Source organism: Pogoniulus pusillus, chromosome Z, assembly GCF_015220805.1.
Source record: "Pogoniulus pusillus isolate bPogPus1 chromosome Z, bPogPus1.pri, whole genome shotgun sequence".
In the NCBI taxonomy this organism is placed as follows: domain Eukaryota; kingdom Metazoa; phylum Chordata; class Aves; order Piciformes; family Lybiidae; genus Pogoniulus; species Pogoniulus pusillus.
In genome coordinates this window covers 77,540,603-77,556,266 of record NC_087309.1, presented here as the reverse complement: position 1 = coordinate 77,556,266, position 15,664 = coordinate 77,540,603, and the positions used below count along the sequence as shown (strand labels likewise).

General features: G+C 40.6%; 1 protein-coding gene across 1 annotated transcript in view; it reads left to right on the top strand.

The window, feature by feature from the left end:
* The first annotated feature begins 736 nt into the window (after positions 1–736).
* Positions 737–15,664, top strand: part of FANCC (FA complementation group C) — a 98,758-nt gene continuing 83,830 nt past the window's right edge. Inside the window, exons 1-4 of the mRNA XM_064140466.1 lie at positions 737–774; positions 2,449–2,532; positions 13,270–13,443; positions 15,018–15,102. Of these exons, the coding sequence (XP_063996536.1) occupies positions 2,470–2,532; positions 13,270–13,443; positions 15,018–15,102 (322 nt within the window). The 5' untranslated portion in view covers positions 737–774; positions 2,449–2,469. The remainder of the gene's footprint in view (positions 775–2,448; positions 2,533–13,269; positions 13,444–15,017; positions 15,103–15,664) is intronic.

Below are 15,664 nucleotides of genomic sequence, written 5' to 3'. Positions count from 1 at the left end.
CTAGCACCCAAGCTTGCCCAACTTTTAAATAAATCATTGTTTGCATTCTACTGGAAGAGTTTTCTTGGTTACAGTTTTCAGTAACAAAAATGACAAACCTGAAGCCATTCAAGTTTAACAGGTTTTGCACTTGTCTTACCATCACGGGAAAAGCAGTAAAAAAAACAGATTCACTCCTGCTCACACCCCAGGACGATGGGTCATGGGCAGGTGCCTCCAGCTGGCCAACACCATGAAACGGGTCTCTGGCAGAATCAGCACAACTTCACCAGCGGCATAATACCCCTGCCACTTTGATTTCTCTGCAGAGCTGTTACCATACACACGCGATCAGAACCGGCTCTACATGTTGCGTCCTGTTTCCCCTAGTAGATTTCAGGGTACGCAGATAAAACAAGCGTCTCTCTTTACAATCTTTAGCAGCTCTTTGCACCCGTTAGCCACAAAGACCGGCGCAGGTTTTCCTCCCCTTCGGCTCCCGCTGGGGCCCCGTGTTCTGCAGAGAACACAGAAACCTCCCTCGGCCAGCCGCAACACACCGCTCACCCGCGCCGCGATCAGCGGAGCCGTGCCTCATGACCCCACCCCCGCAGCGCCCCACCCCCGCAGCGCCCCGCCCCCGCGGCGCCACGCCCCCGCAGCGCCCCAGACGCCACTCCATGTCCGTACCGTCCGCCCCCCCCAGCTCCCTCCCTCCGGCGCAGGCGCACTGCACGCGGGTCTTGGGGCAAAGCGCGCGAAAATTGCAAGGCGGCAGGTGGGAGCCGGCCGCGGGTAAGCTGCTGCGGAGGGGAGGGGCTGGGCCGGACTGGACTAGACTGAGCTGAGCTGAGCTGAGCTGCGGGTCATCTCTATTCTCCTCACTCGTCTTGCTCGGTTCCGGTTTTACTGAGGCGGGGTCCGTCCCGTTGACTGAAAGCGGCGTTTCTTGCCCGTTCCGCGCACAGCCTGCGCGCCTCCGTGGTCGCGGGCTAGAAGGTCTGCGCATGCATGGGCGTAGGAGCGCGGGTTGGGCCTGTCGTGAGGGGAGGGCGCTCTGCTGTGGGCCTTTCGCCGGGCTCTGACTTCTTTATGGTAGCTGGTGGCGGGGCCCCTGCCAGGTTGGGCCAACATCGGCACCCACGGTTCTAGGCGGGTCAGCCCTCCCCAGAGCTTTCTTGCCAAAGGAGGCAGCTGTGGCGCTGCGTCTAGTGTTGCCCTCGGTCTTGCCTTCTGCCTACTGACCGACCGTCTTGCCTCGGGACTTTCCTCAGCTGCTGCCCGAGCTAGCACTGCCTCACTTCTGAGGTCACAGTTCGGTATTTCATGCCTTGCTGTTACCGTACCTCAGTTTTGCCTTAGCAATAGGGAAAGTACTTGTTAAAGGGCTGAAGATCGTAGATGAGAGTGGCCGCAGTGCAGGTCGCAGTTAACAGCTGTCAGTGTTGTGTGATACTGAAAACATCTGAAGAGAGAGAGACATCCTCGTCTGCACTGTCTGTAACTTGTGGTTCCCTTGCATTACAGGCACTTTGAGCAATAAAATGTAATTTTGCAATATATATATGAGATCAGTTAAACTGTAATACGTAGATACCTGCCTAAATGGTTCAAAGAGAAAGGGAGTCAAACGTTTACAGCTTTGTTTTGTATTTAGCTGGTGTGCCAAGTTTTGTACTGTGCAGTCTGACGCTCGCAGGCATCTCCTCTAGTGGAGGATTTCCAGTACAGTTTGCTTTTACAGAATACTGTCAGGTACTGTAGTTGGCTGTTTATTAAACCAAGTATTAGGACAGACCAATGCCTCATAACTGTTGTGAGAACTTGCCTTTTTTATTTTTGGTTTTTGTTCACAGATGTAGGTAATTAAATCACTACTTTTCACTCTGAAAAAATTTTCTGGACTGCTGTTTTTTATGTGGAAGAACAGCTAAAAAGGAGTGATGGTTATGATGATTACTGCTTTATATCACACTTCCTTTAGAAAAGTTTGTGGGATGTAACATTCTAGTGACGGGCCTTTGAAAACCAGGAAAAGCTTAAGAATTTTTTTTTTCCCAATACATAACTAAATTAACCAAAGCTTCCTGACCACACTGTAAGCTTTATCAGTCTTTTTGTATAAGGAAAACTCTTTCTTCAGCTGTTAAGCAGCATCAATTTATATCCTGGGTTACATAGATTATTTGCTGCATTATCTGTTTTTATGTTCCCTTCTTTGCCTAAGGTTCAAAAATCACTTACAAAACGTCATATGATGTTTGAAGCAGAAATTGAGGTACTTATCCAAGTATATTATGAGCTATTGAAAAGTCTATTGCATTTTGGCATTGCTGGAAAGCTCTCTTCCTTTATCATTTTTCACCGCTGTTGCAGTCTTTCTTCCTCTGTGTGTAGATGTTTGTTCGGTGTTGCCGTCTCTTGGATAGAAGCAGGGCTGCTGAACGTTTGTGATCGTTTGCCTTCTAGTGGTTGAATTGTAAAGAGAATATGAACGCTGCTGTACTTGCCCCTCGGTGGAGACTTGTCTCTAGAGAATATAGCAGTGGGAAGGTATGTTGGGAGCATATCCTGAACTTAGATTTTGATGATAGTTCTCTGCTTTTTGTCTTAGTTGCCTTGGGAAATGAGATTCAACATCTTCATGCCTTTGACTACTAAGAATTGGACACATAAGTAGTTTTAATAAGTTGAAACCAGGATGAAGATTTGAGATCAATTCTATTCTTTAAAGTTTTCTAGAAATCAAGAGCAGATTCAAACAGAGATGATTGTTTCAGTCTGTTTGCCAGTGATTGTTCATTTAGTCAGCATGGGTGATATGCACGTGAAATTAACCACTGGATACTGTGGGTGAAAGTGTCATAAGGGACATTACTGGGAGTTGGCATTTTAAGGGTGATGTTACAGGGAGTTGAATTGACAAAGAATACCCATTTGAAGATAATAGACACAATTGTTCTCCTATTGATAGAGCAGCTTGGTGTACTCAGTATTCTTCTAAACCATAATTTCTTTTCTTTTACCTTAAGCCATATCTTTCAGTTGTGGGGGTGCTACGTTTGACAAAGATGTGTTTCAAAAGATGGATGAAGGATGAACAAAGCAATTTTTTCCTGAAAAAATAATTTAGAAAATGTAGAATCCTTTGATATACATGCAATAATTTCCCCATTACATTCACACTGCATGAGATTAATCCCAAATAAAAATCTTCAGTCTGTGATTGTTCAGGTTTAAAAAAAAAATATGCAAAACTATGCAGGGTTGAAAGATCTTATTACATGTTTAAAAAGTAGAACAGCTCTCAAAAATCAATGCAGATCTTGAATTGAACAAGAGGAAAGGGTATTCTTGGACTGAATATTCCAGTTTATTTTACCATAAATGATTGTCATTATTATTAATGGGTCAGAGAGGTTCTCCTCTCCCTCTGCTTTGCCCTGATGAGGCTGCATTTGGAATATTTTGTCCAGTTCTGCACCCCCCTGCCCCAGTTCAGGAAGGGCAGTAAATTGCTTGAAAGAGTCCAGTGCAGAGCCACAAAAACGATTAAGGGAGTGGAACATCTTTATGAAGAGAGACTGAGGGAGCCGAGTCTCTTTAGTTTGGAGAGGAGGAGACTGAGAGATGACCTCATCAGTATTTATAAATATGTTGTGTGAGTGCCAGGAGGATGGATCCAGTGATGCCCAATCACAGGACAAGGGGTAATGGGTGGAAGCTGAGGCATAGGAAGTTCCATGTAAACAGGACATTTTTTTTTTTTCACTGTGAGGGAGACAGAACACTGGAACAGGCTGCCCAGGGGGGGATTGTGGAGTCTCCATCTCTGTAGACATTCAGAACTTGCCTGGTGATCTTGCTTTGGCAGGAGGCTTGGGCTAGATGACCTTTTGAGGTCCCTTCCAGCTGCTAACAATCTGTGAACATTCTGTGATTAGTGTTACTAAAACTGGTTCAACAGTAATGCTCATTAAAAATCTCTATTTTGTCTCACGTAGCTTTGGAATTAGAATCTTTTGTGTCTTGACAGTTGGTGACATATCCCACCATCTTCTAAGATCAGTTGAAGACCACGTACTTAATCTGCTTTTTAAGTTACACCTTCTCTTTGGTGAAAGTCAGTACCTTTGTGGGTATTGCAAAACTATTTTAGGATTTGTAAGATATAGTTACACATTTTGCTATAGAAACAATACTGCATTTAGATGGTTATGACAAATGATGTGTGATAGGTTAGAGTTGAACACCATATGCCTATTAGAAAAATATTCCATTAATACTATATTAATCGTAAGCTAAACTAATAAATCATAAAGAGCAATTCATATTAACATAAATTATAATTTAAGCCTTCTGAATTTGAGAATTTTTAGTTGCATATTCTTTAACATCTTTTCAAGAGTACTTTATGTATCATAATACATAACTAGACTGACATATGTGAGTGTCCAAGAAGCGGAAACCAAGACAATTACCACTAGCTAACACTATGTTGTGCTTGTAAAGTTCTCATCTATTGTCAGTTCACCAAATGTATAAAGAACTCCCTTCCCGTAGAATACCAGAACTATATATAGCCTTAATCTCATGCCAAGGATGACATTGTGATTTTTTTCATGAACAGATGTGACAGAAAACTTACTGTCAAGTCACAGGGTTCAGTATAAGGCTACTAAAAAGCAGCACACCTAGATGTGAAAGTTTGGGTGTTACCTGCCCTGCCCACTTTGGAAATCAGCCAGACTAGACTCAGGTGGCTTTGGAAATTGAATAAAGCTTATTATTTACATCTTAGTACAATATACAAGCAAATATTTACAATATTTACAGTTATATACAGAAATATACAAGTTAAAAGATAATACAGAAACACAACACCCCTCCCAGAAAACTGAGTCCCCAGCTATATAAATAGCTCTGAATATCAATACTGTAAGCAGTTATTTTAACTGACAGTAAAATACTTAGATAGCTTGGACCATGTGCCTTCTTTTATCTCTGTAGTCATGGGTAAAGCTTGATTTTAGCAAAGCTGTATGTTTGTTAAATTCAGAATTATAAAGCCCTTTAGTGTTAACTTAAAATTTAACTGAAGAAAGGCTAGCCATTCCTCTCTGTGTCTAAAGAGATTGTGTCCCTGTCCCCATCCTCCATCTCTTTTTTTTTTCAAGTGATAAGACAAGGGTGAATGTTTTCAGACTGTGCTTCAATTTACAGAAGCTTCACCACTGCTTTTTTGAAAGAAAATGATGTTCTGGCAGGAATTTTTTGGGCATTTATTCCCTTCCTCCTTGTAACTTTATTATATAGAGATTAAAGTGAATGCTCTTTCATAATATGTTAAGACAATATACAGTTTAGTGTATTTTCTTCTGTGGAAACTAGCTCAACAAGGACAAGTGCAGGGTCATCTGTCTGGGGAGGAGTAACAACAGGCACCATTACAGGCTGGGGGCTGTTCTGCTAGAAAGCATCTCTCTGGAGAAAGGCCTAGGAGTCCTGGTGGACAGCAAGTTCAGCCTGGGCCAGCAGTGTGCCCTGTGGCCAAGACAGCAATTGGCATCCTGGGTTGCATCAGGAAAAGTGTGGCCAGCAGGTCTAGGGAGGTTCTTCTGCCTCTCTATTCTGCCCTGGTGAGACCGCACCTGGAATACTGTGTCTAGTTTGGGGTTTGCCAGTTCAAGAGAGACAGGGACCTGCTGGAGAGAGTTCAGTGAAGAGCCACGAGGGTGACTGGGAGACTTGAGCATCTCCCCTATGAAGAGAGACTGAGAAACCTGGGGCTGTGTAATCTGGAGAAGACTGAGGAGATCTGATGAGTGTGTACCGATATCTGAGGGGTGGGTGTCAAGTGGATGGGGCCAATCTCTTTTTGCTGGTCAGCAGCAATAAGACAAGGAGCAATGACTCCTCAGCAATGAGGAGAAACTTCTTTACAGTGAGGGTGACAGAGCACTGGAACAGGCTGCCCAGAGAGGTTGTGGAGTCTCCTTCTCTGGAGATTTGAAAAACCCACCTGGAGGCGTTTCTGTGCGGACTACCCTAAGTAATCCTACTTGGGCAGGGAGGTTGGGCTCAATGATCTGTGGAGGTCCCTTCCAACCTCTAAAGTTCTGTGATTATGTGTTCAAGGTGAGGGTGCACCAACACGAAGTAAAGCAGATAATGACCTTTTGACCAGGTGGTTATGTTATGTTTGATGCACCCCAGGATGCAGTTTGCCTACTTGGCTGCCAGGGTGCACTTCTGACTCTCATTGAGCCTGGCACACTGAGATAACTTTTTTCTGAAGGAGTGTTGTTCTGGGGACAAGAGATTGGAGAAAATCTTTTAGATATACAACAAATTGCAGTAAAAGTGTATAGCAGTGGATTTAAGCTGGAGGAGACGGTGATAACCAAATGTAAAAGTTAGATTGAGAAAGTGCAATTTGTATTTGCATAAAAATGGCTCTGTATATGGGTAATTATAATTCATTCACATCTTTGTTTTTTGATTACATGGATATATGTGAGAGCATATTTGCCACAAAAGGGGTATGAGACCTTTGTAGTCAAAGTGTGTCAGCCCATCAGATACAGGGTTACAAGCAATATTCTTTTTTTTACTTTCTGTGGTACTCTGGTGAGAAGCAAGCAATTCAGTTATGGAAAAATGAGGGGTTAAAAGAATAACTAGACACCCTCTGTTTCTTTCAAGCCTGGCTTTTGTTTTGGAAGGTCTTGATGATCTGCTTAACATCAGTGTGCACTGGGCAAATCTGGGAGCAAATTGCTTTGGAACAAATTTCCATCTTGTACATGTATCTGATTACCAGCTCAGCAGTATGGGCAGCTTTTTGTGGATCTTGCTGGATTTTGTTCTGACTAGTCCTGACTTTGACATTCTTTTAAATTAGGACATCATGTAATTTGGAGCTTTACTGAATTGCATGGAGTCTTCTGCCACAGATAGAGAGAAACTTTACCTCATTGTTTATTTTCTCCTCTTATTAAAGAAACAAAACAAAAAAACAAAACACAACAAAACCAACCCCAAACAGACTTGCATTGTTTGATTCTTAGTAACTTAGTTGGTGTTTTTCTTGCAGGAGTGACTCCCAATGGTGTGTGATCAGACTTTGTATTGAGTTTGTGTGTAAAAACATAGCAATCCATTCTGCATAGTAACTGCACATTTTTATAATTAATTGTGTTGTTGTCCTGTTAAGATTCATTATGGAAAGGTAACAAATAACATCTGTAAAATTCAGTGTTATCACTCTGAAATGCCTAGTGTCTTTCACTCTTCCCTTAGGCAGAAGAGTTGAGTTAGATAGATGTGCTGAGATACTGTTTCTACCTTTCTTGTCAGAGCTTTTATTCTTAGCCTTTTGAAATGGGGTTAAGTCAGAAGGAAGGTCGTCTGCTGCAAGACAAGCCTATCGTATTAGAACCAGGAAGCTTTACAATTAATTTTTGTGTGACATGGCTACTGTTATTAGGTAAGGGTAATAAATATTATTTTTGGTCAGGAAACTTACAGGCTGATGAGTGGGAAGGAGAAGACTTTGTTATGATCCTTTTGAGGGGAGAACGAGGTGTTACTGTTTTCAGTATTCTAGAAAGGGAGTTTTGTATGAATCTCAGCAGTGTGTGCTTACTCAGGGCATAGAGGATTCTCCAGTCCTGCAGGTCAACAGCATGCAACTGGAAACATCATGTTACTGTTTGCAGTGCTACTCAGATTAAACCCGTGCAGGAGATTTAAACTGGGGCCATCCATGAAGGTAGCCGTCTTAGCAGCAACAGCCCCTTAACAATGAAAACTGGACTCTTGTTGGACCTGATAATGTAATTCAGCAGGCAGATATGACAGCTGTTAAAATACTAATTAAGAGAGTAAATGGAGGAAAAAAAATGTGAAGAACAAAATAGAGCAGTTAATTATTTTCTCTGGGAGAATTGTTATTCTCAGTGTGGAATGACAGTAACAACTGTCTGCCTAACAACTGTTTAGATTACCAGACTGCACACTGCTTAGCCAATATTGATTCCTTTTTTTGGAAGAATATGTTCTGTTCTGAACTGTTCTTTGGAAGATACGTTTGCATGCAATTTGGCTTAATTTGAAATGTCTGCATATAGAGATAGTTTTCTTTAGTAGTGGTTTGTTCTCACTGTAAAATATCTGTGAATATAGATACAAAGGGGTATAGGCAAACTTGCGCTTATGAGAAAAGTTACTAAATAAAAAGTCATCAACAGTCAACAGATAATATTAACACACTGTCCAGAATCAAGATGGAAATTGTTCTAAGGTTGTTCTTGGCTGGTGGACTGCCACTAAGTGTAAATTAGGCAACATACTAACTTAATAAGCGAGCCAGTGAACCCAGTTTCTTGAGAAGGGACACTGAAAAATTACCTGAATGTTTAAATCACGTTTAATTAACTAAAAGTTTTATATTTGTGTTACTAATCTACTGTGTATCCTGTGGCATTTTTTGAGATTAAATCTGTACGTGAGGTTTGGTATTTATTGCTTTCTTTTAAATTGGATTATTTTTGTATTCAGAAATTTTACTGTATGCTCTTCAGTAATGCTGAAGTGAAAACAAAATCAAACTATTAATAAAACAGCATTTAGTCTTGAAAGAAAGCTATAGTTAAAATAATCAATAAAATAACTATTTCATTGGAGGCTTCTATAGAAAGCAGATGCACAGCTTAATAATGCAATTGCAAATAGAAGAGATGAGATAATTTTCTTCTAGAGTGGCTTAAGCAATGTTGTGATGCAACAAAAGATTAGTTCTTCTTAAATGAAGGAAATGCTTAACTGCCTCCCCTTTGCCCCTCCAAAAAGAGTGCAGACAGAGGTTGTTATTGATGGCACTCTTAATGTGTACAGTTTATTAGAGAGATACATTGTGGATTACCTGTACTCTTAGTCATATAGTTCACTTGATTTTTATTTCAGATATAATAGTACTTTGTACCTTTTCAGAAAATTAATTGCACAGAAAAATACATTTACTTGTCCTTTAATTCACTTCAGAAAAGGAACAGAAAACTAACTCCTCCATTTCTGCCTGTAAACTTCTTCATGAATGAGCATTAGACTGCAACCAAAATTTCTGAACTCAGAATTCTGTTTCGTCTGAAAATTATGTAAAAGGAGCAAGCTCAGGACTAATCATTCTGCAGATAGGTTCTGAACTCTAGAATGTATAGTCGTGGTGGTTTTTTTTGGTGCAAGTCCTTTGCTTATGCTTTTGTGCAATAGGACAGCCATGAAAAATATAGCTTGTGTTGGGTGGGGATTTTGAATAGCACTGAACACAGAACTACTTTATCTGTCTTGAAGAATAGACAGATTTATTTATGTAGTACAGGTCTAGTACAGAACTGTTGATGGGACATCATGTCTGAGGTACTCAGGACTGGTATGTTAAGTGAATTAACTCAGAAGCTGAAAAATGCACACTTAGAGTTAGCAGCATATAGATAGATATACTTCAACAGTTTCATTTCTCTTATGATTTGTGCTGGTATTGTCCTTTCTGTTTTGTTTTGTTTGTTGTTGTTTGTTTTGTTTTGGTGTTTTTTTTGGGGGGTAGAGTGTCTTTAAAAATGAGTGTACATCTCACTCTGGCAGTTGTTTTTTCTATAAGGCAATGGCTCTGATCCACCTAAGGTGTTTCTAAAGAGTCTTTCTGCACTAGCAGTCCAGTTTCTTTAGCTATAGTTAAGAAGAGAGATAAAACACATTTCTTATATTGCAGCTGAAATTTCAGACATCTAGAAAAAGACCTTCCTCACCCTGTGATGACTCTGCTATTCTGCATACTGGAATAGGAGATAAGTCTGCATGGTTTGCCTACTTTGAATCCTGTCAATACTTAGTCAACTTATGTGATTGCTTCAAAATGCTGGAGTGTTTGTGGTTCTTCCCTCTTTTTTTGCCTCTTAATGTCCAAGTCCCAGAGGGCAAAAGGAAGGACTGGGAGAAGGAAGATCTACCCACTATAATTGAAGACCATGTTTATTAGGAGACTTACTTTTCAGTTGTTCTGAAGGATTAATTTTACATCAAACAGGATCATTTGTATAAATTAATTTCATAGAATCATAGAATGGTTTAAATTGGAAGGGACCTCAAAGCTCATCCAGTTCCAATGCCCCGCCATAGGCAGGGACACCTCCCACTGGAACTCATCCAGCCTGGCCTTGAAGACCTCCAGAGAGAGCGCATCCACAACCTCCCTGGGCAACCTGTTCCAGTGTTTCACCACTCTCACTGTGAAAAACCCTTTCCTAACATCGAGTTTAAATCTCCCTTCTTCCAGTTTAAACCCATTATCCCTTGTCCTATCATTACCAGACCTTGTAAATAGTCCTTCCCCAGCCTTTCTGTAGGCCCCCTTCAGATACTGAAAGGCCACTTCAAGGTCTGGAATAGGAGATAAGTCTGCATGGTTTGCCTACTTTGAATCCTGTCAATACTTAGTCAACTTATGTGACTGCTCCAAAATGCTGGAGTGTTTGTGGTTGGCACCCTTGTCCTTGAAGACTGAGGCAAAGAAGTCATCAAGCACTTCAGCCTGATCTGTATCCTTTGTCACCAGCTCTCCATTTCCTATCTGGAGGGGTCCCACATTCTCCCTAGTCCTCCTTTTCTCACTAATACACCTGAGGAAGTTCTTGTTCTCCTTAATGTCCTTAGCTAGTTTTAATTCTAGTTGTCCTTTAGCTTTTCTAACCCGAGCTCTGGTTGTGCAAACAATTTCTTTGTGTTTGTCCCAGGTTACCTGCCCTTGCTTCCACTCTCTGTAGGCTTTCTTCTTACATCTATGTGTATCCAGGAGCTCTCTATTCTTCTGTGCAGGTCTCCTGGCATTCTTACTTGCCTTCCTCTTTTTTGGGATGCATTGCTCCTGGGACTGGAGGAGGTGATCCTTGAACATTGACCAGCTTTCCTGGGCCCCCTTCCTTCCAGAGTTTTTTTCCATGGCACCCTGACAAGACGGTTGCTGAAGAGGCTGAAATTTGCTCTTCTGAAGTCCAGAGCAGTGAGTTTGCTCTGCACTCTCCTTGATGCCTTGAAGATCTTAAACTCTACAGTTTCATGGTCACTGCAGCCAAAGACTACCCTTCAGCTTCACTTCACTCACCAGCCCCTCCTTGTTGGTGAAAACTAGATCTATCATAGCACGTTTTCTTATGGGTTTCTGTACCACTTGGAGGAGGAAGTTATCATTAGTGCACTCCAGGAACCGCTTGGATCGTTGGTGCTCTGCTGTGTTGCTCTTCCAACAGATGTCAGAGTGGATGAAGTACTCTATGAGGGCCAGGGCCTGTGATTATGAAGCTTCTCCTATTTTTTTGTAAAGGGCCTCATCTGCTTCGCCTTGCTGATCAGGAGGTCTGTAGCAGACTCCTACTATGATGTCACCTTCCCCTGCCTTCCCTTTAACCCTTAAACAAGCATGAAAAGGCTTTTATTAAAAGGTGCCACAAAAGCACACATCTGATGCTCTGCAAAGCTGATCTGGTTTTAAATCTATGCTTACTTCACACATTTTCAGTTCAGAGGGGAAGTGCTGAAACAATACACATCTACTATGTGTTTTGCAGACAAGTTAATCCTGCCTGTGCTTAGAGCTAGCTAGAAGAACTTACAGCCAAACCAGAAGACATAGGACCACACTAGCTTAATGCCATACTTGAGATAGTAAGATCCAGGGATGTGGACATGCTGGAGCATGTCCAGAGAAGGGCCACAAGGATGATCAGAGGGCTGGAGCACCTCTCCTGTGAGGACAGACTGACAGAGTTGGGACTGTTCAGTCTGGAGAAGAGAATGCTCCAAAGTGACCTTCTGGTGGCCTTCCAGTGTCTGAAGGGGGCCTACAAAAACGCTGGGGAGGGACTTTTTAGGCCATCAGGGAGTGACAGGACTAGGGGGAATGGAGCAAAGCTGGAGGTGGGGAGATTCCAACTGGAGGTGAGGAGGAAATTCTTCCCCATTGGAGTGTTGAGAGGCTGGAATGGGTTGCCCAGGGAGGTGGTTGAGGCTCCATTCCTGGAGGTGTTTAAGGACAGCCTGGATGAGGCTCTGGCCAGCCTGATCTGGGGCAGGGTAGGGTATTCCTGCCTATGGCACAGGGATTGGAACTAGGTGATCTTTATGTTCTCTTCCAACCCCGACTGATTCTATGATTCTTTACCCATAAGCTCCATGGACTCTAGTTTATCATTGATGTAGAGGGCAACACTGCCTCTCCTTCTCCCTTACCTGTCCCTCCTGAAGAGTCTATAACCATCTATCCCAAATGTCTTGGTTTTGATTTGTTCTTGAAGTCTTTTTTCTGTGCCTGTAACAGTAAATGGTGGCAAATTGTTGCTGCGTGTTTGACCTATGTCACCTCAGTGGACTATGGTGATGAAATAGCATAGTGGTTTTTTTGATACTCATAAAAGGTTGTAAAGATCTCAGCATTGTGGAAATCCATTAAGAGTTCTACTGGCACTGACCACTGCAAGTCAGAATGGGAGTGTAATAAAGAACACAGAAGCATTTATTTTTTAGAATGACTTTGAACATGTTTAAGGCTCTAGTAAGCCAGCAGATTTACTCTATTTTTTTGCTGGACAGGATCCAAAGCTCTGCTATGGAGTATTTATTTATTTATTGGGTAAATTAAACAACTTTATTAATAATCTTCATATTTTTGTCTGGCTCAGATTAGGTTGCTATAGAAATGGTGTGATTTTAATGGTTAGCTGTGTAAAGCAAGCTTACTAGTTTCCTTTAAGAAACTATGTTTCCAGTTTTGCACTTAAAATTAATGATCAATTACAAACGTAGAAATTGCAATAAGGAAAGGTTCCCTGGCACTTTTGTTTTCATTAAGCCTTATTTTAACTTCTCTTGGAACAGCCATCTTCCATGGTGCAAAGCTTTCTAAATAAATGCACAATCACATATGATTTTTGAGTGATTTGTGACGACAAATTGAGATAATAAAATCCTGAGCCACAGCTGGGTCTCGCATTGTAAGGTGGTTTACTGATTACCATGCCTCCTTCGCTACTGTGTCACAATGGGATGATTATTTTATCCTTTTACTGATACAGAGAAATTTAGTACCCTTATGAAATGTAAAATGCAGACACCCTCCGCAGCCCACTTCATGTATGAACACAAATAAAGCTAGCAGAAATCCTTCCTGTTTTCATTCTTGATTTGAAGCCAGCGTTTTTTTACTGCCTGATGTGGAGTTAAACTCTCTTTTTGCAGGATTGTGGAATGGCACAGGACACTGCAGTGCCCAAACTGAACTTTGAATATTGGTTGGATAAGGCTATCGAGTGGGGTCAAGCCACCACACTGGAATCACAGAAGGATGTGTACCTTCACTTGCCTCAGCTCCAGCAGTTTCTACATCAGCTTTATGAAACTTTAAAACATATGGTAAGTGACTTTAAAAGGAAGAGTAATATGTCAGCCTTGGAAACAATGTGCACCATGTTTAGACAAAATCAGAAGCTAACAGTAATAAGGAGGTTTCTGTTGCTGACCTAATGTGTTGCTGAATCGGAGAGGCAAATTGGAGAAACAGTCACAGGTAATGCAAACAGGAGTGTGCCTCCTGTTCCCCTGATTTATTGCTAAAGGAGCTTTCTTTCTTGATTGGTTGTTGTCACGTGAGATTTCCCAGCCAATGTTTTAGCCTCTTTAAAAAAAACTCTTTAAAATAAACAAGAATTTGATTCTGGTTGTCAGGTCATAAATTGGATTATTTAAAGGCCTTAACATGCAAAACTCTAACTGATCCTTTAAATCTTACAGAGTCTGTTGACACGTTAACCCCAGTGTTTGGCACATGTAGTGAGTTCTAGCAACATGGCCAGATCATTGGCATATGCTGCTGGCTGTTCTGTTTAGTAATTTAATCACTGTCTGCACTCACTAGAGTGCTTTTCGAAAAAGTAAATGAAGTTGTTTGTATGTTTAGTTCTGTATATGTTTTTCTGGCCGTGGCTTTTCCAGCATCCATATGCAGTGTAATTAACCTCAGAAGTACTGCACTGTGGCGTGGGGTTTACTTCTTATAGAAGTACTTATTTTTAAATATTCTTGTCTGAAGCCTGTATAATTGTTACTTTTTTTCTGAAGTCAATTTAATTATTAAATAAAATATTTGATGGGAGTGATGTTTCTTCTAATGGTCATATGTCACTTTTTTTTTTAGGGGGGAGAGGGGTGGGGGAGGAATAAATCTATTTTTAATATTGTGACTTCAGGTAATCTGAGGCCTGGCCTGAAATGGACCTTGTGAACATGGCCCCAGAAAGTCTAGGGCTAGCCCCAAATGTGAGACAAATGTAAGGAATTTATTACATCAGCAGGAGATGGTTATCGTTCCTACAACTTGCATGTTATCTCAGAACAGCACTATTTTTAAAAGCCTTCATTTATTAGATAGTAAAGCTACAAAAATGGAAAAACGAGACCGATTACACAGGATTGTATATAAGATACATTGTCTACTGTTTTTATGGTGAAGCTGCTTTCTGTTTGATTGAAAGTTAAATTGCAGTTTGTTACTGGCTAGTCATTATGTAAGTTAAAGAAAGCAAACAAAAGTAACAGAGACTTAGTTTTGTGCCACAGTAGTTATTAATTTCTTCAGAAACTCAGTGAGACATTGAATTAAGTATAGTTTAATTGTGCCTTTATTACCTCAAATTCTTGATTACTAATACTGCTTTGTGATTACTGGATGTGAGACAGATGAACAGATTTTCTACGGCAATTAAGCATTAGGTGAGGCAATAACTTAAGATTCAAATTATTTGAATTATGACATTATAGGAAAATTCAGAAAGTTCTACTTTTATTACATACCTATAGGTGTTTTGCTTTTAGAGTATTTCGCACTGAGAATTTAATTTATGACAATTGGTGTCATTAACAGTTCTGCTAATGTACTTTTGATGTTCAGTATGTTTATAATGTGTTTGTTTGGTTTTATGTATTAACAGGATTCCATTGTAGCAATCCAGCAGTTCCCTTTAATTGGCCAGCTTCTTGGAAGACTTTGTTGGAATCCTTTTGTTATAGGTTATGGTAAGAATGTCTGATATTTCTGCAACAGTTCCATGGGCTTTAATCTACAGGAATTAGTAAAGTAAAACTATTTAATTTTTTTCCATAAAACTGCAGCATTCTTTTTTACTTAAAGGTTGATATGAAAAGGTTAGCTAAGCTGCATAAAGTATGTGGCATTGAGAAATCTCAAATATGCATTTGGAGCTAATTAATTTCATAGGTTATTCATAGAATTTTTACTTGGGAGCTGTAGGTTTTAAACTCAGTGAATGTTTATATGTGATGTGATTTCCTGACAGTTTTTGGTATTTTCTTGTTTTGCTAATTACTTTTTAGTTAGGATCTGAAGATGTACAGAATCTAGTGCTTCAAACTACTTTCAGCAGAAGTGTCTTTCAATTACGTGTCAGAATATTCTGTGTGCTAATGTAATTGTTTTTCACGACTCTTAGTATGTTTTTTTAATTAGCATAATGCTCTGCTAAGTTACAATTTTGTGTTTGTTTTCACTGAATTTATTCAGAATGTGTGCCTTCCCTGTTTTGCAAACTATCGAAGATGCAAATAGAATCAAAAGCAA